At 37.0% G+C, this 23,238-nt stretch overlaps 1 protein-coding gene across 4 annotated transcripts in view; it reads left to right on the plus strand.

Moving 5' to 3' along the window:
* The window catches only part of LRP2 (LDL receptor related protein 2), a 141,607-nt gene that overhangs the window by 44,907 nt on the left and 73,462 nt on the right, over positions 1-23,238 (plus strand). For all 4 annotated transcript variants that reach the window (XR_015740757.1, XR_015740758.1, XM_087919977.1 and 1 more), the window contains exons 12-25: positions 859-1,082; positions 2,703-2,909; positions 4,041-4,243; positions 5,815-5,955; positions 6,964-7,167; positions 8,156-8,348; positions 10,145-10,270; positions 11,095-11,225; positions 12,527-12,664; positions 14,380-14,661; positions 15,871-16,110; positions 16,388-16,507; positions 17,165-17,281; positions 18,866-19,243. Coding sequence is in view for 2 of the 4 variants with exons in the window: in XM_087919977.1 (XP_087776103.1) it covers positions 859-1,082; positions 2,703-2,909; positions 4,041-4,243; positions 5,815-5,955; positions 6,964-7,167; positions 8,156-8,348; positions 10,145-10,270; positions 11,095-11,225; positions 12,527-12,664; positions 14,380-14,661; positions 15,871-16,110; positions 16,388-16,507; positions 17,165-17,281; positions 18,866-19,243 (2,704 nt within the window). In the remaining 2 variants the exon portion in view is untranslated. The remainder of the gene's footprint in view (positions 1-858; positions 1,083-2,702; positions 2,910-4,040; positions 4,244-5,814; positions 5,956-6,963; positions 7,168-8,155; positions 8,349-10,144; positions 10,271-11,094; positions 11,226-12,526; positions 12,665-14,379; positions 14,662-15,870; positions 16,111-16,387; positions 16,508-17,164; positions 17,282-18,865; positions 19,244-23,238) is intronic.

The following is a 23,238-nucleotide window of genomic DNA, read 5'->3' on the forward strand; positions in this document are numbered from 1 at the left end:
AACACATATATATGTATGTGTTTCAGCTTTGTTCGGGTATTTTATAGTCATTATAGTTGTGCTTTTAAAGTTGTAGCAACATTTCGGCAGAATCTCATCTGCCATCATCAGGCTTCTGTATAGTATTCGAACACGATACAGAAGCCTGATGATGGCAGATGAGATTCTGCCGAAACATTGCTACAACTTTAAAAGCACAACTATAATGACGTGGGAAAATCCCTGAACAAAGCTGAATACCATATATATATATAGAGAGAGAGAGAGAGAGAGCGGGGGGTGAGGGAGGGAGGGAGGGAGGGAGGGAGGGAGGGATAAATTATAGAGGACAACTCAGATTACTCGTTAGAAGAAGGGGGGAAATCTGTTGGCTAAGAAACAAGCTGACATTTGTTAAGTGAATCACTGCAGTTGTTAAATCAGTAGCACGGTTGTTAAGTGAACATGCCCTCCTCACTGACTTTGCTTGTCAGAAGGTCGCAAAAGGGGATTGCATGAACACGGGATGCTGCAATGGTCCTAAGTATGAACCCATTGCCAAGCATCTTAATTTTGATCATATGACCATGGGGAAAGGTGCAAAGGTCGTAACTCTGAAAAAATGATCACAAGTCACTTTTTCAATGCTGTTGTAACTTTGAACATTCACTAAATGAAATGTTGTACGTTGAGGGCTACGTGAAAATGGTTAAGAAAGTGGGGACTCAATACTGCATAGGACCAACATTTTTACAATTCTTTTTATATATTAAATGCATGCAGGATTTATTTTTGTTTGGAAATTGTACTAATATGAAAGTGGCCCTTAGGATACATACAGTATCCTAAGTCCTAAAGCGCCATTACTTTCTTTTTCAGGTTTTTTCCGTCAATCTTGATGGGTCAGATATCTATGAAGTTTTAAATATTTCTGTTGACACACCAGAAAACCTCGCAGTAGACTGGATTAACAACAAGCTGTATGTAGTGGAGACCAGTGTCAACCGAATCGATTTGGTAAATTTGGATGGAACCAACCGGGTAACTTTAATTGCAGAAAGTTTGGGAAACCCTAGAGGAATAGCTGTTGATCCTACTGTTGGGTGAGTGGTAAGCCTGACTGAAAGATATTACCCTCTTTTGAAGAATTGTAGGCTTGCTATTTTTTCAAATGCATCATAAAATATTGCTAGGAGTTGATGGAGGAGTAGGAGTTTGGCGCACTTTACTCCCTCCTTTTTCCCTAGAAATTCTCTTCCAGTCCTTATTTCATATTTCTTTTTTTTTAAAAAATAGATATTATGCAGAAAAGAGCAAAGGAAGAGCTGCAATTCAGCTGTGTATCTCTGATGAGAATGGTAGAGAAATGCTAAGCAATAGCAATAGCACTTAGACGTATATACCACTTTATGGTGCTTTACAACCCTCTCTAAGTGGTTTTACAGAGTCAGCCTATTGCCCCCAACAATCTGGGTCCTCATTTTATCCACCTTGGAAGGATGGAAGGCTGAGTCAACCTTGCGCATGGTGAGATTTGAACTGCCAAATTGCAGGCAGCCAACAGTCAGCAGAAATAGCCTCTAACCACTGCGCCACTGAGGCTCATATGTTACGTTACAGGCACAGTATCTAGTGAAGATGCTGCTACACATAGACATCTCTTATTTCTTAATTCAAAAGGTCTTTTCACAAAAGTCAGACATAAACTATGTTTTACAAGGACTGAGTCATAAGTTATGATTTATAGGTCACAATGACACCTGCTTAGCTAAAAATAGTTTGTATATAGTATTCATAAATCAAAAAGGAAATCCATGTAATTGTATGTGTTTGGGGGGCAGGGAATGGACACCTGAGTCAATAATTGTCTGTTTTCTGCAAAATAAAATAGGAAATTGGATTTATTGTCAGTTGTCTTTCATATTTTTTGAACTGGACATAAAGATAATTAGTTTCCAACTGTATAAAATATGATCTGGAATATAACTTGAAATCTCTGTAATTTCTTTTTTGAGATCTCTCCAGAGTTTGCTTTTTGTAACAAATTACTTCTATCTTGTTACCTGCTTGGAGCGTTATATCTTTCATTTATTTCTTCACTGCTGATATTTGAATTTGGGATATTTATTTTCTAAACCTGGGAATTTTAAGTAGTGTTTTAGTGCCTTCTTTTTGCTTCTAAGTGTTATATTATCTGATTTTCTATTTATTATGATTTTATTGATTTATGTGCCTCATAGAGAACTTTTAGTATAAACAACAGTCTAATATATGCAGAATATAGTTCAGTGAAATGTGAAGTGATCTGAAGCGTATAAAACCTCATTGTGGATACCTCAGCAGAAAACTTTGCATGATAATGGCTGCAATTCTATATGTCAGCTAGTAAGAATTCATGAAGTGTATCTGCCAATAGGATGGTACCTTCTGCACCTACTGTAATGGATTTTTATGCATGAAAATGTAATGCCACAATAGGTGTTTCAGTCTTTAAAGTACCACAGAATTCTTCAGCTAGATTCCCACTTGATGCTAAATACTGTAGCAATTTGTTCCAGCATACCAAATTGTATAAACCACAGCTGGCTGGATTCACGTTAAGCCCAATCCAGACAAACTATATTTCTGCTTACTGTTTGTGTAAACCAGATCTTTGTATCATTTATCTAAAGATTGAAGGGACATTAGAACAGTTCTTATTCTCTTTTCTCTTTCTTTTACAGTTATTTGTTTTTCTCAGATTGGGATAGTCTTTCAGGTGATCCTAAAGTAGAAAGAGCCTTTATGGATGGAACAAATCGTCTGGACTTGGTTAAAACAAAGTTGGGATGGCCAGCTGGGATAACTTTGGATATTGTATCCAAGAGACTCTACTGGGTAGACAGCCGATATGATTATATTGAAACGGTGACCTATGATGGGCTACAGAGGTAAGACAAGAACTTAATAAGATGCAAAGCAGGTCATTTACTTTTGCTTCTATACGTTTTTTAAATAAACAAGCTGCATCAGACTAAAAAAGACTCTGTCGTGTCCCAAAGGTGCTTTTTTTCAAGAGGCAACTGGACTTCCTTGTTTTTCTTTGAAGACATTTTGCTTCTCATTCAAGAAGCTTCTTCAGCGTCTTCAAAGAAAAACAAGAAAGTCCAGTTGCCTCTTGGAAAAAGCTCCTTTGGGACAACCATGACCTGGATGACTGAGAAATCTCCACAGACATTTTGCTACTTTGTCACGAATTGCCTACTTTAAATGCTGTTCAGACTTGTATGGGATTGAGATTTTAATTCCTATCCTTCAGCCTCTGAATTTGGTCAGAAATAATCTAATTAATGGAAGGTGGCAAGGACTCCTTGTTGCATGCACTAATTTGAGTGCCAAATAAAGGAGAAGAAGAATGGCTTTTCTATGCTGATACTAAAGGGATAGCAGCAGAAAAGAACATTATCATATTGCTTACAAAGATTTGCATACTATTGATAAGAAAGGAGAAGAATTTCTGGACCTTAATACTGTCCCTACCCTAATAGGCAAGCACAGGGAAGGTCCCCCTATTGTAGGTATTGTTTCTTACATTGCATCATACTCAGTGCGATTTTTTTTGTAGGAGAAAACCTTTAAGCCTTTTATTGCTATCTTTGTTTTCCTTTTTAATCTGCACTTTCCAAGGCCGTTTCTGGCCTTTAAGAAAAAGAATGCAAATAGGATTGCCTTTCCGCAAGATAAAATAATTTATATTGCATGAAGGCAACTTTTCTTCAAGAAAACCAGAATAAAATTCCTTTTGTTAATGTTTTTAGTTTTCCTCCTTTTTAAAAACAGAACTGAATGTTAAACTACCATGTTCCCCTCTGAACATTTGTTCCTTGCATCTTTGGTTACCATGATTCAAATATTTTTTATTCCTTATTGATTTTTCTTCTTGGTTGGAGCTCTCCTTTGTTTATAATTACCGTTGCTATGACCTTTACATAGTCTTTTTCATAGGAGTAAACCATGATGAAATATTTGTAGCCTGTAAACTATTACTTTCAGTATTTCTAAAAAGTATATACATTTAACAGGAAAACGGTTGCCCATGGAGGCTCATTGATTCCACATCCCTACGGAATAAGTCTTTTTGAACATTCTGTGTATTTTACTGATTGGACAAAAATGGCAGTGATGAAAGCCAATAGATTTGCAGATTCTAACCCACAAGTGATTTTTCAGTCTTCCTTGCGTCCCTACGGAGTGACAATTTATCATGCTTTCCGACAACCATATGGTAAGTCAGATGACATAGGATTGCTGAAAGAGATATTACACAGTACTTATTGTGGCTTAACTGTTAGAAAGCACATTAAAGATAACTGTGCTGTCAATGCTCTAGTGAGGCCAGAAGGGAAAATGTCAGGTGCTTTTCTGATTTTTTCTTCTCTGTTGTTTCTTCTCTTCCTCTCTCCTTGATTCATACCCAGCAAATAGCTCTAACTAATGGTCTTAGACTCTAAGTGGATCCCTGCCTAGGATTTTTAAAATTAGCCCGAGGTCAGAGATATCTCTAAGTTGCAGGTTGCCTATCCCTGCCCAATGTAAATGCATTTACTTTTATTAATTTGTTCTCATTGAAAACAATGAGATTTCAATTACTGAATATGCTAATTTGCATTGTAAGTGATTGACAAATCAAATAAATAAATAAAAATAAATAAATTTTGGCTTCAGCAGACACTGAACTCATGTGAAGCACAATTATTCTAATGAAACTACATTCCAAACAGAAAATAGTTCCTTGGGAAAAATTTGCATTTTTCTTCCATATATTTGAAGGATTGACATATTTACAAAAAAACCTCTTATGCTGAGCACAAGGATATCTTGAAAGGATGGCCAGTGCTGTCAATTTGAAAAAGAGAGACGGAATGGTTAGAATTGGATTCCTATTAACTCAGTAGCCAAAGCAATGGATAAGCAACAGCTGAATGTGGAGTAATTCCCAGTCCATACTGTCAAAATCCCAGCACCTCCACAATATACCAGTGAGAAAATCTATTTAAGCCAATAGGCTGTATTTCAGTAGTGGGTTCCTACCTTAGTTGCTCTGGTTTGGTGGGTAATCGTAGGCACGTGCGCATGCCCCTAACATGCACACCTCCCAACAAGCCAATCAGCTGAGAGGATGAAGAAACGAAAAGCTAGGAGCAACCCTTCCACCCACTCATGTGCTTTTCAGTCTTTTATCCTCTCAGCTGATAAGCTTTTTTTCCTCCTCTCAGCTGATCTGAGGCATTTTTTTTTACACTACCGGTTCAGTTGAACCGGTCCAAACCAGTAGCATACCACAACTGCTGTATTTACAATGAAATGAGTATGTATACAGTAACTATATGGTTTTAATGGGAATTGCAGATACAAAATCAATTTTAACAGACTTACAAAAGTAGCTTATAACATTTTTGCTCTATACACCCATTCCTAATTTAGCAACCATGTTCAATTTCAGTGATCAGATCATTACAGGGAGTAATTGCTAAATGTACACATAACTGAGAGATAGAGTGATATCTTGTGAAGATCATTGATCTCATGTAGATAAAGTTCCATTGGTATGCCAATGTTACTGTCACTCCAGCATGCATTGTCAGGTGCGTAAAATTTGGTTGTGAATGTAGACATGGGTCAGAAAATGATTTTTTTACCACCATTTATAATCATTGTATTTACAAATGGCCACTGACTGAAGTAGTTGCTAAATGAGAAGTGGATGTATACATGAGAAATGTCAGCAAAATTTAAAAAAAACTTCGCATACATCTGATGTCATATGCTGAACTTATTAAATATATTGTCTTCCAGTAAGAAATCCTTGTGGTGTTAATAATGGTGGATGTGAACAGATTTGTGTTCTCAGTCACAGAACTGACAATGATGGTCTAGGCTATCGCTGCAAATGCATGTTGGGGTTTGACTTACACGCTGATGGACGACGCTGCGTTGGTAGGTACTGCCGTAGACACATGTTGCACAGAATTTCCATGTATAATCACTCATATGATAGAATCAATCATATTAACTGCTTTTCTTCCTGTTTTTTGAGGAGTGTTCTATTGTCAGATGGTGATGAACTTGTCTAAACCTTTTAGAACCTTCAAAACTAGTGCATGTGAATGCTCACATTCTTTCTCAAATATAATTTTGCTTTTGAATTTGAAAGATGTCTACTCCTAATACTTGCCTCATTCGTATCCTAATATCTCAGAAAGGCTAAGAAGGAGATAATAAAATCCATTTAGACATGTTTTTCCTGGGATTTAATCTAATAAAGTTAGTTGATTGGTTTCAGAGGTACTTCATCGAGTAGATGAGTCCATATGTAGTAGCTAAGGTTTCATAACTGACTATATCTCTTATTTTTTATTACATTTATTTCCATTATTGAAGTTATAGTAAAGGTTATATAAATATAACCTTTGCAGGTTTCACCATTACCAGCAAAAAAAAAAAAGACTGCTGTTTTGCTGGATCCAGAAAGGCTAGTTTAAAAAAAAAACACAAAACCAAAATCTTAAAAGCTCCCCATACTAATATAATTTTGGTTCCAAATGAGAATCAACTCAGTTAGTGAAATTTCTATAAACTCACCCCTTTCACCCCTAATGTTGCTAATATAAATCCTGGGAGATTCTTGCTTGGAAGGATTTGAATTTGATTTTGGGGCCAAAGAACCTAATAGGCACATACAGTACATTATCAGTGACCAGGTACTGAAATAATTTTCTGCACTACATGTCTTCCAGTCTCTTAGTACTTTGACTCTTCTCTATGTATTTAGTTATAATTGCCCTCTTCTTTAATTTTTAACTGATTTTCTCTTCCAGCATGGTACTTTCACATCAATAGTTGCTTTTTGTAGTTTTATAATTTTCCTGTTTTTAAGACAGGTTAAAAAAAAACAATTTTAAGTTTGCTGCAATCTTAAAATAAACTCTTTTTTCTCTCTCACAGCTGTGCAGCAGTTTCTGCTCTTTTCCTCCCAGTTCTCTGTGCGTGGAATCCCATTCAATCTTTCCACTCAGGAAGATGTAATAATTCCTGTATCAGGAAGTTCTTCTTACTTTGTTGGAATTGACTTTTGTGCCCAAGAGGACACTATATTTTATTCAGACACCACTAAAGATATAATCTATAAACAAAAAATTGATGGCACAGGTAATATTTCCTTCTCTTGAAAAAAAAAAACAGAATAAATAACAATGTCATTATATTTCACAACAGTTGAAAGTCCATTTCTATATTAAATCCATGGTTTGGCTGATCTTGTTTTAAAAATGGGTTTGCAGCACTGATCACGTTATGTTTGCACATCATCCAATGTTATGTTCTCGTCATCCTTATTTGGGTCCATATACGTCACTAAAATGTAAGCCAGGATTTACAGTTTATAGTGGCTGATTTTATACATCATGCTAAGAGGCAAGCAGAGCATTTGTGGTTGGCATATTCTGTGCATCAGTGTGTACAAAAGTTCCATGAAGGAATAACATTGAGACTAGCAGGGCTGTCAAACTCCTGGCCCATGGGCTGGATGTGTCACACACTGGCCATGCCCAGTTTCACGAAGGGGAAAAAAGTCCCGATATATCACATGATGCTACCACGATGTAAGTTTGACACCCCTGGAGTATAGGGTTGGTCCATAGGAGTTGGAAAATAAGTATTATGTATGTTCGCCATTTATAAAGTAAGAAATGCAGGATAAAAATCTAATAAATAAATAGACCAGGATATCCTTCCTGTTCTAGAAGTTTTACTTTCTAAAACCATTGGGTCAAATTTGTAATGATTATATAGGAAAAAAATGGAAAAGTTCAATGTTGAACAAGATTGGGAAAAAGGGGAGGGAGAATGAAGTGATTTATCAAGGCAATTTTGAAAAGTGTGTCTTTTTAGGTATGCTGTTTATAATTGGAATCTGCCTTATAGGGAACTCTATTATTGACCTCTCCAGTCTGTTTAATTTGCTGGTTGCAATTCTCTGTGATTTAATGCTAAACTCATCCTAAACTTTGCTGTAGAGAAAGCTGTTTCATTGAGATATAGTGCTTATAATTTATTATATTAAATTTGACCTTAAAAATGAAAGTGGGGAAGCCACACTCCTTCCAGTTTTGGTACATTGCTCTTTCCTAAATATCAGGTAGGGAAATCCTTGCAGCCAACAGAGTGGAAGGAGTTGAAGATTTGGCTTTTGACTGGATCTCAAAGAATATCTACTGGACAGACTCTCGGTATCGGAGTATTAGCGTTATGAAGCTGGCTGATAAATCAAGACGAGCTATTCTTCAAAATCTGAATAATCCTCGATCAATCGTAGTTCATCCTGTTATTGGGTAAGTCAAAATCAAATATAGTGTTCATAAATACAACACAATACAGACTTCCTGTTATATTATCCCTTCTGAATGAAGGTGATTAAACATTTAGCTGAAACTTCCCATTCAAAACCTCACTGTCTGAGAAATGTTTCTACTTAATGCATTGTGTTTTTTTTTAATGCGGGCTGTTAAAAAAAAAGTGAATATTCAAACACATTATTTTCTCCCACTGAATTCTGTAGGACAGAAAAATGCAGCTTTTCATGGGCCCAAGAAAAAGCAAAAACAGAGTTGGTCTGGACAAAAGCTATATCTGATTTAATATGGAATTAAAGTGCAGTTAATGTGACTATTTCCCATTGGTTTAGGAAGACTCCTTTCAGTTATTTTCATGTATGCACTTTGGAAGCAACAAATGGGAGGCTATGAAAACCACAGTCAGCGGTTTTGATGAAACCATTAGGTGGTGCATAGATGGTGTATCTTTGAGGGTTCTCATGACTCATTTTCCAGCAGGTTCTGTCAGATGATATTTTAGAACCTGTCAGTTGACTTCTGTTTGCTGCCGTGTGTTTTCTTGAAAACTTATTCTGTGTTTTCTGGACCTTCCTTAACATTCAAGCTCAAGAGCCTCTCTTCTCCCTTCTTAAAAACCTTCTTCTGTTTATGCTCCTCCCTATCCCTCATCACCTGTTCTTCTGGCACCAGTTCCATAATCCAGCGCAAAACACTAAGTGGTACAAAATCAGCACAAAAGGGGCCATTCAGCAACTTTATCTGTAAAAACCAATACATGTTTGTTCTGTGGTTTTCTTCCCCAGGCTGCAAAATAGCTTATTGCTTCAAAAGAAGTGCTGTTATCGTTGCCTTGTTATCAGCATGAATAGTTCCTACAGAAGAACATGAGTGTGCATTTCACTTACCTAAGCTCTAAGGCACAGTTTTGAGAGTGATTTCAGAAAGCAAAATCTCTTCAGGTTTTATTCTCATTGGTTGGGCAGGCAGAGTTCATGAGAAACTTACCGCCTCCTTAATGTTAGTTACTCTGGGAAATTTTTCTCTCATTCTCGGTTAGAAGACAGGTTTTTTTTTAATTGAAAGGGATTTTCTTTTTCTTTCTCCCTCTTTTATGCTCTTCTTTCTCAGAAAGGGAGTGTAAATCAGTCCAACCAAAGACTTCTTTACTTTTGCTAATTAATGGATGGGGGAGGGATATTCAAACTCATAGCAATAAGTGAAATTTGCTTAATCAATAGCAAAAATATTAGAAGTAACTCTGAAGAGATGTTTCAGGACTTTTTAAAGTGTATCAATGTGTGAATATGGTTTTGTGTGTTCAGTAAGATTGCAATTACTTGTTAAGTAACGTTTCAGTTACATTTTAATAATTATAACCATAGAGGTAAGGACAAAATAATGTCTTGTGTGGGAACTTAAATATAAAACATACAAGCCAATTTAAAATATTTGTTAAGTGTCTAAAACAGGGGTGTCAAACTGGCAGTCCGATGCGTCATGCGCAGGCCACACCCACCCCAGCTCCACGAATGGGAAAAGCATTGCAAAATGTCACATGACAGCAACCTGATGCCATAAGTTTGACAACTGTGGTCTAAACTGTGTCCTATAAAAAAGCTGAATGTAAAGAAGCTGTGCAAGCAAAGCTAAAATATAAAAGGTGCTAGGCGATAGCTTTTGTTTTAGGGAATTGGGCATATATATTGAAAAACTTTATTTCTATTTTTTGCAAGAAGAATACCAATATTTGCAGTATTATCTGCAATTCTAATGCATTTCCCTTTCTCTTTCAGATACATATTTTGGACAGATTGGTTCCGCCCTGCTAAGATCATGAGAGCCTGGAGTGATGGCTCCCATGCCTCACCAATTGTAAACACGACACTAGGATGGCCTAATGGCTTAGCTATTGATTGGAGGTTCGGAAAAAAAAATCAAATAAGCCTTTTTTTGAGGAAATGTTCAATACCTGGACACTACAAATAGCAAATACAATTAGATTGTTATAGTTCTGTTTGAAGGCAGCCAATTATTTTTGTGTAGAACTGAAAAACTTAAAATGAGCAGGGAAAAATTTCCAAAATCCAATACCGCACAATCAGGTTATACTTTAATTTAGCCCAGTTTTTTTTTTAAAAAGGGGGGGGACATTTTAAATCAAGCTGATTGTAAAAAGCACGTTACTGATCCAAAAACGTAATCTTGGGGCATAATTGTCTATTCCAATTTTCTTGCCTCTATAGAAATCATGCTAATCTGCTCAGTGGTGGGATTCAAATTTTTTTTACTACCGGTTCTGTGGGCGTGGCTTGGTGGGCATGGCAGGGGACGGATACTATAAAATCTCCAGTCAGAAGTGGTATTTGCCGATTCTCCGAACTACTCAACATTTCTGCTACCGGTTCTCCAGAACTGGTCAGAACCTGCTGAGTACTACCTCTGAATCTGCTTCCTGTATGGGTGTACTTCTCAGAAAAAAAATCCTTTAAACAAACAAAACAAAAAACCCCCAGACTTTTCCAAACCAGCTAACTTGGCTACTAGAGAGCTAGCTGCTGGAGAATAGAAAACAATGATTTATGAAGAACATTTAATGCAATCTGGTTTCTGACCTTTTTTTTTTTTTAACCTTCTTTAAGATTAACAAAGATTGGCTGGGAATGAATTTGGTGCATTTTTAATCCTAGGTCAATTTGGTGAGACGTATGGATGACATTTCAATAAATATTATGTTTTCTTCCAGTTCCTTAAGGCTTTATTGGGTGGATGCCTTCTTTGATAAAATTGAGCACAGTACTTTTGATGGGTTAAATAGAAGGTCACTTGAACGCATTAGTCAGATGACACATCCATTTGGTCTCACTATCTTTGGAGGTGAGTATGACATGAAAATAGGAAAACTCAGACACTTTCCAATTCTCTCTTTTTTTTTCACTACACAACGGTTTTCATGAGACTATAAATTGCAATACTTTAAAAATCGGGTTCGTTATTATCCATACAAGGAGCAGTTTGACTTGATCTAAAAGATATACATGCAGATATTTATTATATCATTTTTTACTAGACAAAACAAACTGTATATATGGAAATTTTTTTACATATAACCTTCTGTAATGTATACTAATATACATGATTGCCCACTGATATAAGCAATCCTTCAGTAGGTAGACAGACAGACAAATAGACAGACAGATTCTTAAATGTATACTCCTTAAAATGCAATTTCCTTAAAAACATGCAGTTTAGGACAGATATTAGGAAAGTTCATAAATTATGTGTCTGTTTTGGGCCATTGTTTGATGCATCATGTCTGTTGAGGTAATTCCCCGTTAGGAGAATGAGCGCATACAGGGAGACGTATTTGAGAGAAGTGTTTGAATAATACACACACAGTACACAGATACACTGTACAGTAAACGTAGGTTTTTACTTCCAGAAAAGTTTAAGCAAAGTCCAAATAAGCAATCCAAAGTCATTCACAAGTAAATCAGTAGTTTTCAATCCAGGGATAATCCAAATATCAAAGTCCAGTGTCAAAAACAGTTCAGTAACAGACTTACATTAAATCCAGTAATATCAGTCAATTAGAAGAAATGGAGCAACGACAATACTTTCCAACAGAAGGAAACAGAGATATACTCACACTCTCTTCTGAGACTCAGACTAAGACTAAAACAACCCAGGTTTCTGGCTCCATCTTATGGCCATTTGAGAAACCACACCCAACTGCAGTTTTGCATTTTCTTAAAGATACAGTTTTAAAATGTTTATCCTGGTTTATATATTTCTAACCCAAATAGCTGTTAGGTGACTCATATTCCTAACAATGTCCTTTCACTGAAAAAAGATCACCAAATTTCTTTTACATCTCTAGTAAAGAGTACTTTCAAGTCTTCATTTCTTTGTGAAACTAATGGGAAACCAACTAATGTCTAACTCTCTTCTCATATGCCAAAGTAGGATAACATTGGGTAAAAAAATCCCATTTCTAGCGTGATATAATATTCCTATTTTTCCACTGCAGTCCATGTGGCTGAAAAAAAAACAGTCTAAAGGAAAATGACTGTGGCCATGCAGAAGTTGGTTATTCCTAGTTTTCCTTCCTTAAACAAATGGATACTTCTGTCCTTCAAGCAGAATAATAATATTTTTTTGTTTTGTTGGGGTTGCAGGTTATGCATACTTTACAGATTGGAGACTTGGTGGAATAGTTCGAGTTCGAAAGTCTGATGGAGGAGAAATGGTTGTTATCAGGAGAGGAATCAGTAACATAATGCACGTGAAAGCATACAATGCTCACTCTCAAATAGGTAGGCTTATTTGTCACACAAAATAAGTATATATGTATAAATCTGTATCTATAAAATTGCAGGTAGTCCTCAACTTACAAATATGGAGCCCAAAATTTATGTTGTTAAGTGAGACATTTGTTAAGTGAGTTTTGCCCCATTTCATTTTGTGACCTTTCTTGCCACAGTTGTTAAGTGAATCACTGCAGTTGATAAGTTAGTAACCAAGTTGTGAAGTGAATCTGGCTTCCCCATTGGCTATGCTTATCAGGTCACAAAAAGTGATCGTATGACCTGGGGACTCAGCAATAGTCATAAATATGAACCAGGTGCCAAGTATTTGAATTTGGGGGATGCTGCAAAGGTCATAACTGTAAAAAACAGTCCTAAGTCACTATTTTCAGTGTTGTAATTTTCAACGGTCACTAAATGAAACTGTTGCAAATTGAGGACTACCTGTATCCTTTTTGATAACATGATTGCTTATTAAAGTTTGCAGAATTATGTTCAGTTTTGGTTAAGGTTTTTAAACAGGTCAAGAATTATGCGTTCTTAATTCTGAGACAGTCAACTTTGCTACATTTTAATCTTGTGTGTAAGTCTTTGTATTTATTGCACACCAATAGAACTATTAATAAAGCAAAAAATCTTATTCAATGATGATTCTATCCAATTTAGTACAGATGTTACTGCTCAAAATAGAACAAAATAAAGGCTACTATAAAGGACTGAAACAGAATGCCACTTCTTGATTTTTTTAATTGTTAAAAAAATGATATGAATTCTAAAGGTTAATAGTGTTACTTTTTCTTGCTTCTAGGATCTTATAATCCTCTAGAATCTAGAAGCAGAAAAAGCTGAATTTGATTTTATTCTAGCCACTACAGTCACATCTTTAAGCATGAATAAATTATTGATTCCACAAAAAGCCAAATAATGAATTTCTGCTTTAATTTTTTAACACCAGTAATTTAAATGGCAGAGAGTAAAATAATGTAATGGTCCAATAGAAAGTCTGACTATGTGTGGTGAAGCTTTCTCTCCAATTAAAGTACATAATGCTAATTAAGCTTGTGTAGCATGACCTCCTTAAGAATGTATATCAACCTCTATTTGAAAAAAGTGAACCTCAAAGGCCTTTAACTTTGGTTGAGCTATACTTTCATTTCCTTCCCCCATTACCTGCTTGCTTTCTTCTCCAGTAAGAAATGAATGAATGAAAGAAGTTATGTATGTTTATATTAGGGCTGTCTTAATGCATGGGCCTGATGAGCACTTGCCCATGGGCCCTACAAGCATAGGGGCCCCATACTAATTTTTGTATGTTAATCCTTCAATGCACCTTGTATCATATAAATACAGCAACTGTATGGCTTACTGAGTATGATTGAGTTTTTCAAGCCTTGTGTATTGTTCCAGTGTTTATCATGTTGATTAGTTGTTGCTGGACAGCATGTTTTTAATGTTTCAACATCAATTTTGTTGGAAGTGCCAATAAAATAAATATATGTTTAATTTTATCGACCACTTACTTTTTTATTCCTGCAAGTAGTTGTCATAGGGGTACACTGCTTTGCCCAGGGCCCATAATGCTGTTAGGATAGCCCTGGTATGTATGTATGTGTGTATGGGGGGGGGGGGGATATGTGTGTATGCAGCTGAAATAATCCATAACAAATAAATTGTAATTCTGATCTTTCACATTTGGATATTTATTTTTCATGGTATTTTTGAAGGCTCCAACTTCTGCAACAGAGCAACGAATCCTAATGGGGACTGCAGCCATTTCTGTTTCCCAGTTCCCAATTTTCAGAGGGTTTGTGGCTGCCCTTATGGAATGAAGCTGAGTTCCAATCAGATCACCTGTGTGGAAGATCCATCCAACGAGCCCCCTACTTTACAATGTGGTTCTTACTCTTTTTCTTGTGGCAACGGCCGATGCGTTCCCAGGTTCTATCGGTGTGATGGTGTGGATGACTGCCATGACAATACTGATGAACAAAACTGTGGATCCTTAAGTAAGTGTTGCTTACAGATCCAAAAATGATATTGTTCAAAAAATGTGATGAGTATCCATGTCTGAAAAGCATTGATATCCTTGAATACATAAACAAATGATGAAAACCATAGTTTATCAAATGCCCACCTTCTGACATCGTGATGTTGAGAATTATAAGAATTATAAGAGTGCAAAGATGAAAAATTATGACAGATCTCATTCATGAGTAGGATATATTGGGTCGTGGTGACACAGTGGTTAGAATGTAGTACTGCAGGCTACTTCTGCTGACAGCCAGCTGCCTGCAATTTGGCAGTTCAAATCTCACCAGGCTCAAGATTGACTCAGCCTTCCATCCTTCCCAAGTGGGTAAAATGAGGGCCCAGATTGTTGGGGGCCATATGCTGACTCTGTAAACCACTTAGAGAGGGCTGTAAAGCACTGTGAAGAGGTATATAAGTCTTAAGTGCTATTGCTAATATATGCAATTTAAATATTTTGTTTCTAAGAGGATTGTCTCTATTGTCTTCTTAATGGGCTGGGCTTGAGTTTATGAACAGAGATTAATGCCCTGTGGACATTTCTCAGTGATTTCACATTTTAAAACTACTGTATTTTTACTGAACAAAATTTTAGCTTGATGTTACTTACACCAAACATTTCTATCTTGCATTTCCTCAAGTTTGTGCTATAAATTCTAAGTATTAGTCCATAGGCTTTAAAGGACATAATTATTTGAAATATTTCTGAAATTCAAGTTTCTTCCACAACAGTCACCTGCCTATTATATGTTCATCAAAATTTTATGGATTCCAGATTTTTTTCTCTCATGATGTTACCAGTATTTAATAATAATAATAATAATAATAATAATAATAATAATAATAATAATAATAATACCAGTTTTATACATTTTAATGCATATTTTGAATGCCTTTGCATGCCAGAGATGTGTTTCGTCACAAAAGTTGTACTTTACAAAGTGATGCACACATTGATAATCCTGGTAATTTGGGGCAACACCATGATTTATAGATATTTATAATCTCTACGTTAAAATTTGCACTGAGTTTATGAAGTGGTCCACATATAATCCAGGGAGATTTAATGGGTTGTTTTTCTTCTTTTATAATGGTGGAAACAATCATTGGTAGTTATTAGTCTGTTTGAAAGTCATAGCACATTGTAGAAAGATCTCCATATTCATTTACTTATTTTTTTTGTTCAGATAATTCTTGTGCTACATCAGCCTTCACCTGTAGAAATGGCCAGTGCATTCCCTCTCGGTGGCGATGTGATAAGCATAATGACTGCCTGGACAATAGTGATGAACTTCATTGCCCCACACAGGGCTCAACAACATGTCCCACAAGCTTGTTCACTTGTGATAACAGCAAATGCATTCCCAAATACTGGCTTTGTGATACTGATAATGATTGTGGTGACGGGTCGGATGAAAAGAACTGCAGTAAGTATAAGAAAGAGGTGGACTCCATAAGCTGTATCCATGTGGTTGTGTTTGTATTGTAAGTCTCACAATTCTTAGCAATGCAGCCTATGGCCAGGGCTTTTAGGAGCTGTGGGTCTTAAACAAGTTGGAGGGCACAGTTTTTCTAATTTTTCTCTAGACCATTTGGAAAAAAAGTGATATTTTGTGTATATGTTTGTAGGTATTTGTGAGTGCATGCATGAAAGACATTGTATTAAACTGGACCTTTTTTTAAAAAAAAAAATTGTGTTTATAGCCTTCACAGATGCATGTGAATTCGGTCAGTTTCAGTGTCCTGATCACAGGTGCATTGATCCGTCTTATGTTTGTGATGGAGATCAGGACTGCATGGATGGAGCAGATGAACATGATTGCAGTTAAGTATCAGAGCGATCGTATTCTATGCTTTCAAGTTATGCTGATTCAATGTTATCAGTGTAAACAATAAACTTATAAGAACTTAGCGGGTAAAACTAAATGCTATAAGAACAAATACTTGTTCAGACATTGAGAGTTTCCCCATGCTGGCTTCCCTTGACCCTGCGGTGTTTAGATAGTCTGCAATAAGACAATAAACCATGGCTTTTATTGTTGCTGCATTCCTTTACTCTCCAAAGTCAGAAAATTTATTGTCTCCTGTTCGATGTCAAAAAGATTGAAAGGCGATGCTCAGAATTTTCCTAATTTTTCCAGTACACCTGAAACTGGATAAGGGTATAGACCATTTCCTTCCAGTCTCCAGTCTAGTTAAAAGATTTTGGGATCATTAGATGCTCCAAAGATAAAGTTTGTACATTGTACAGTTGGATTGCTTTGACACGGTCATGAAATTATCCTGCAGAATTCCTCACTATGTGTGAGAGCTCTTTTGAAGCTCTTGAACTTCAGATGCAGTGATCCAACGGTGTAGCTTCTTCCTTTGGATACAAAGAAAGAAATTTCCTTGTACTGTTTTCTATCGCAATCTCATTCTGTAGTATGACTAATAGCAACTTGCTTAAAATTCTTATGGTCCTTTTCTATTTTACTGTAGTCTACAACTGTAGTTCTACTGAGTTTAAGTGCGCAAGTGGGCACCAGTGCATTAGAAACTATTACCGGTGCGATGGTGTTTTTGACTGCAGTGATCATTCTGATGAGGCTGGTTGTCGTAAGTATAAAGAACTCCATTTCCGTATTATTAATGAAGTGAACTTTATGAAAAACGGTTGGAAACAACTGCTCCAGCCACGAAGAAATAGTGGCAATACCTGATATTTATGCACCATAATGTAATCTTCTTAGTGACAACATGACATGGGATTAGTGCATCTTCTGGGAAATATATTTATACTTTTAGAAACAAGTATAATAACGCCTTATGAGAATTTTTCCCATCTATTGAAATGGCATGCACAGTAGATTCTAAGTTTAAAAATAAAGATTAACTCCACTGAAAATAATGCCAATAGTAGAAAAGAGTAAATAACAATAGTTCATTATGACAAAGTGTTGGTAGTATAATTATTATTTCAATATACTTAATACTCATATTCTGCCTGTGTGCATTTTAATATATGCAGGCATTTCTTTCTTAAAACTGTAGTAAAATATTAGGTTACATTTCCCCCCCAAATTATGATATCTCTTGTTGCATATTGCAACCATAAAAATGTTTTCAAGTAGAAATATCCTCCCTCTGAAGAATACCCTTCTGCATATGCATTAAAAAAAAATCAGTAATTCATATCAGAAATAGCAATAGCCCTTAGATTAATATACCACTTCATAGTGCTTTACAGCCCTCTCTAAGCGGTTTACAGTGTCAGCATATTGCCTCCAACAAATAATTAATGATCAAGTGCCATTCAAAATGTATTGCCCAGTAATTAAAGTCTTTTGGATATTGATTTCAGAATGCAGGTATGGTACATACACCTACATGCACACACAACAAGAGAGAGACAGAGACAGAAACAGAGAACAGAGAGAGAGAGAGAGAGAGACAGAGACAGAGACAGAGACAGAGGGACAGATGACCTGCAAGCAACACACACACACACACACACACACACACACACACACACACACACACGAGGGAGGGAGGGAGGGAGGGAGGGAGGGAAGGAGAGAGAGACAGAGAGACAGAGAGACACAGAGAGACAGGCATTGAAATTTGCCTCTTTCTCTTGAAACCTCTTTGTATACTCTTGACATCTGTTCAAAAGGGTTGAAAGACCCTTTTGATCATATGTAAAGGGCAGACACTTGGGAGAGGAAAAGTCAAAAAGTATCTTCAGTGAGTGGCAGATATTCTTATCCACTTGGATGCAGCCCTATACTATACCATGGAATGACTAAACCATTCAGTAAATTACTGGGTAAGTTTTATATTTAAAAAAATAGAGTTTAGTTCTTTGAATACAAAGATTTTCTAAATGCTATTTTGTTGAAATTGAACCCACCCCCCACACATAATATTTGCTTTACCACATGTACAAATGAGCCTTGCTGTTAATACTTCCAGGTAAAATTTGTTGTTAGCTTTTTGCCTTGATGGGATCAACTTGTTGTTTGCTTTTTGCCTTGATGGGATCAACAGGAAGATTACTTTGTTAGCAGTATCGCTTTGGCGCTTTTTAAAGATCAAGACTTATATTTATTCCTGATTGTCTGGTTACCCTTTGACTTGTTTGCTGAGGAAGAAGGATAATAACAATCAGAATAATCTCTGCATCCTTAATGTGACTTCCAGCTACAAGACCTCCTGGGATGTGCCACCAGACTGAATTCCAGTGTCAATCGGATGGCAACTGTATCCCAGCCAGCTGGGAATGTGATGGTCACCCAGATTGCGTGGATGGCTCTGATGAACATCACAGGTGTCCACCTAGGACCTGTCCTCCTTCTTTTTTCCGCTGTGATAATGGAAACTGCATCTTCCAAGCTTGGGTCTGTGATGGTGACAATGATTGCCGGGATAGGAGTGATGAGAAGGACTGTCCAACCCAGCCTTTCCGATGCCCCAGCTGGCAGTGGCAATGCCCAGGTCACAGTATATGTGTAAATCTCAGCAAAGTATGTGACAATCTTGCTGATTGCCCTAATGGAGCTGATGAATCACCCCTGTGCAGTAAGTATATATATTTTTTAATGTATAGTTCAAAGGAAGTCTTCAAAACCTATCTGACAAAGTCACTTCAATATCATTGCTTCACTCATAGATTCCTGGTAAACATGCAAAAAGAAAACTATATCATACAGAGTTCTGACTTCTCAGAGGAAGGCCAGGATTATAATTATTCAAATATGTTTCATGAAGCCATTCCTCATTTTTATTCTCCCACTAAATGCATGAGGTAGGGGGAGCTGAGAGAAAGGGACTGGCCCAAAGAACCTGCTGAATTGTATAGTTGGACTTGAATCCAAATTCCCTGGTTATAGCCCAACGATCTTCATGACTACATCAAATTGAAATAAAAAAATATTGCATATAGTTTTCTCATTGCTGGAAATAGCATTATTTTTAGATAGTAGCTATTTTGGACTGTGTGTTAAGTTGCTAACAGGCTGCAAATGTGAACACCTATGTTTGAGTATGCTTTTTATGAATGTGGTTTTTACTTAGGTAACTTTAAACTTTGATACGTTTCACTTCGGGCTTTACTGTTCATTTCTTTAAAAACATGCTATGTTTATAATTTAAGATTGGGACTTAATCAGTAGTTGCTTTTAATTTAAATCAAATTTAAACCAATCTTTAATATTTCTTTTAATATTTCTAACTTTTATCTAATTTTAATCTCAAAATTTGCAAGTGGCAGAAGTAGTGTTGGTATTGATTACTGACAATGTTGATTTAAAATTAATTCTAACTTCTTTCTTTCTTTCCTTCCTTTTTCTAATCAATCAATGCACAATCTCAGATGAGCCTCAGCCAGGTATGACACTAAATCATATTAGATTCACAGCTTAATAGATTCAGACTACATGTGTTAAATGAACGATTGTTTTCAAAAAACATTTGTTATGATTGAGATTTCAGAGTAGATGTTTGAGTGTCAGAACTCTACTAGAGCAGAGTAACAGATCACCAAAGCAAGCTGTTTTTGTGTCTTCCTTGACCTATTAGATGCCCTTAAGAAACCCTCAAGCAAGAGATGAGCATAGTAAAATGGTTTACTTGTGTTCCCCATTTTCTGACTATTATTTATGAGGTGGTTCTTTCAGTGGGAAAGGACTCATTTCTTGATCAGCCATAATCTTGTTAACTCAGCAAATCACCTTTTCAGATAAGTCAACTCATTGTCCTTGTATGTGACATTCTTTGGCATCTCTTAACCAAATGTAATTCCTTTTTTAAAGCACAGTTATTTATTAAGAAGAATGGGGTGGCTTTCCAAGAATTTCAGCAACTGAATCATTTCCCATCGGCAACCAATAAATTCCAAAGTTCATTAGGATGGAATTTTCCTTATTTTCTTCAATTGCTATTCTGTGAACCATTTGCTTGTCTTGCTGCTCTTGATGAAGGAGCTTGCATAGGATCATTTTATTAAACCACACCTTGAAATCTTATCAGTCTGGGAGCCAAACGTGATTATGATCCAGAGATGATCTTCTTCCTAGCGTATTCCCGCAGATGCAGGGTCTGCTATTCGGATCATTGAACACCACTTTGCATGGTCATCTGTTTCTTGCCATCTCTGTTCGGGATGCCTGCGAGGTTGCCGGCCATTGACTTCTAATTGGTAGGCAGTCTTGGCCAGAGTGGAAGGTGCTGCTCTCTGGACATTTCCACACCAGTGGAGTTGACCTTCTCTCATCTTCTCTGTAATTGGTGCCACACCAAAGTGCTGTCAAATGGTGATGTGGTCAAGAAGGGAGGTGCTCGATATCCAAAAGAGCATTTGCATTTCCATGGCATGGAAATAGCTTTCAGTCCCTGTTTTTTTGCTGCCTATCATTCAGTGCTATACAGTGCAACAGGGCGGATAATTATCTTGTAAATCTTAGATTTAATCATTTAACTATGATCCGGAGATGCTTCTAAAATTTTAAATTTAATTCTATGCATACATAGGAAACCAGTTGTTTCATTCCAGATGTAGCTTGTTCTCATATTCCAAGCACCCCAATATTTGGAGGAAGGGGGAAGGGAGACCTTCTTTTCATTTAGGAGGCATCCCAGTATTAATTAATGAATAGGCTTTGCAGGGCTGTGGTTTTGAAGGCCTGTAAAAAATATGGCCCCCAACTGTAAAAACGTTGCCTTCTCCTGAAAGAAAGAGTAGTCAGTTAACATTGCAGGTCTGATAAGGACAGCTTCAATCAAATCTGTCACTTAGAAGCCTCAAGCCAACTTTCTGTCCCCAAACTGACAAGACTTAACTATGAAACTAGACAGATTCTGTGTTGGAAGGAGATATCTCCTCCCTCTTCAAGCTCAAATCCTGAACTCCTCAGGTCATTTTGCAGAGTGTAATGGCCTTAATCCATGGGTGCCCAGATATGCAGTGATATGGCCCATGGCTTCTGTTAAACTCTACATGCCATTTTCTTGTTTAAATTTAAATTGTTCTAAGTAAATAAGAAGAGAGAGTGCTATTGAAAGTCGATGTCTATAGAGGTTCTCAGTCATCTAGGTCAGGGGTCGCCAACCTTTTGGACCTTAGGGACCACCAAACTCATACTTTTAAATTCCCGAGGACCACTAATATGATTTTTTTTTAAAAAGATAGTGTATTTAATATAAATTTCCTCACAACATCATCACGTGAGAGCATTGCTGGCAGCCACTTCCTGTGGCTCAGGAGGTCCACGCTCTTCCCGCTGCTGCTCAGCCTCCTCGATGCGCTGAGGCGGGAGGCAGCAGCCACAACACAGGTTTACTAGGGAGATTTGCAGGATTGCCCCACCTGCCCACCTCAGCATGCTGCAGCCCACCAAAATTTTCTCATGGACCACCAGTGGGCCGTGGCCCATCATTTGGCAACCACTAATCTAGATCATGGTTGTCCTAAAGGTGCTTCATAAAGGCATTTTTCTTGAAGATGTTAATGACTGGCTGACTGCTATCATTGTAAATCCTTTCCATTCTTCTCCAATTAATTAGGACTGAAGAAGTTTCTTGGATGAGAAGTGAGAAGTGAATGTTTTCAAGCAAAATAAAGTTCAGTTGCCTTTTTGAAAGCACTTTTGGGGCTGTTGAAGGCCCAACTTTAAGTAGCATCTTCACTTGTGAGGCTTCGTTAGATCCCAAAGGGATTCTAAGAAAATTACAGTTATAGGTAATACGGTGCTTTGTTGGGAAGGCTGTTCAACATGACCCCTGCCCCAAAAATTGGAAGCAAAGGAAAGTACTCTAAAGAAATAGAGAGTATTGCTACAGGGAATAGGGGACACAAGATACTAGTTTGCCTTATGCTCATTGCTCATTTTATGACTAGTTCATAATGTGTCTTAAAAATTCAAAAGATGCCCAATAAGTAAACAAGTCTGGGGATCCCACTTTCATGTAATGTGCAGAATGCTGCAGCCCACCCTTCATATTCTAGCCATGGTCACATAAACTAAGGAGAGGCAAAAGGGAGCTAAAATTATCCAAGGTTTCTTTGCATTCACCTTTGTGGCAGAATGACTTCTTGACTTCGCTTTTAAAAACCTAATCTTAAATGCTATTTTCTTTTGGCATATGCGGTTGTGTAATTAGGTCTAGAATTACTGTAACCACTAGTTTTGTGATTAATTCATCTCTTTTTTGTACTAGGATGTGAGGGAAGAGTAATTTGCCTTCTCTGTTTACAATGGTTCAAGAAACTGTTCGGTTTTGCTGTTATTAAGGCCAAAGGGCATTAAATAGAGCTGAGCATCCTCTGATTATTCATTGGGAAGACACAAAAACACCAGCTATCAGTCACCGTGGCCATTTTCCCCTTGCCACATTGCTTTTTGCAGCGAGGAAAAGAAAAGGAAAGCAAACGAAACAGAAAAGGGCAGTCACTGCGCAGCAAAGTGACAAAGCAGCTCCTTGGGGCAGTTGGATAAAGATACGGGTCATGGCAAGATGTTGTATTGCCTTGGCTATAGAGGGAAGAGGGATTCCTATAGGTCAGGATGAAGTGAGAG

Source organism: Pseudonaja textilis, chromosome 1, assembly GCF_049901715.1.
Source record: "Pseudonaja textilis isolate UNSWEBS1 chromosome 1, rPseTex1.2, whole genome shotgun sequence".
Classification (NCBI taxonomy): Eukaryota; Metazoa; Chordata; class Lepidosauria; order Squamata; family Elapidae; genus Pseudonaja; species Pseudonaja textilis.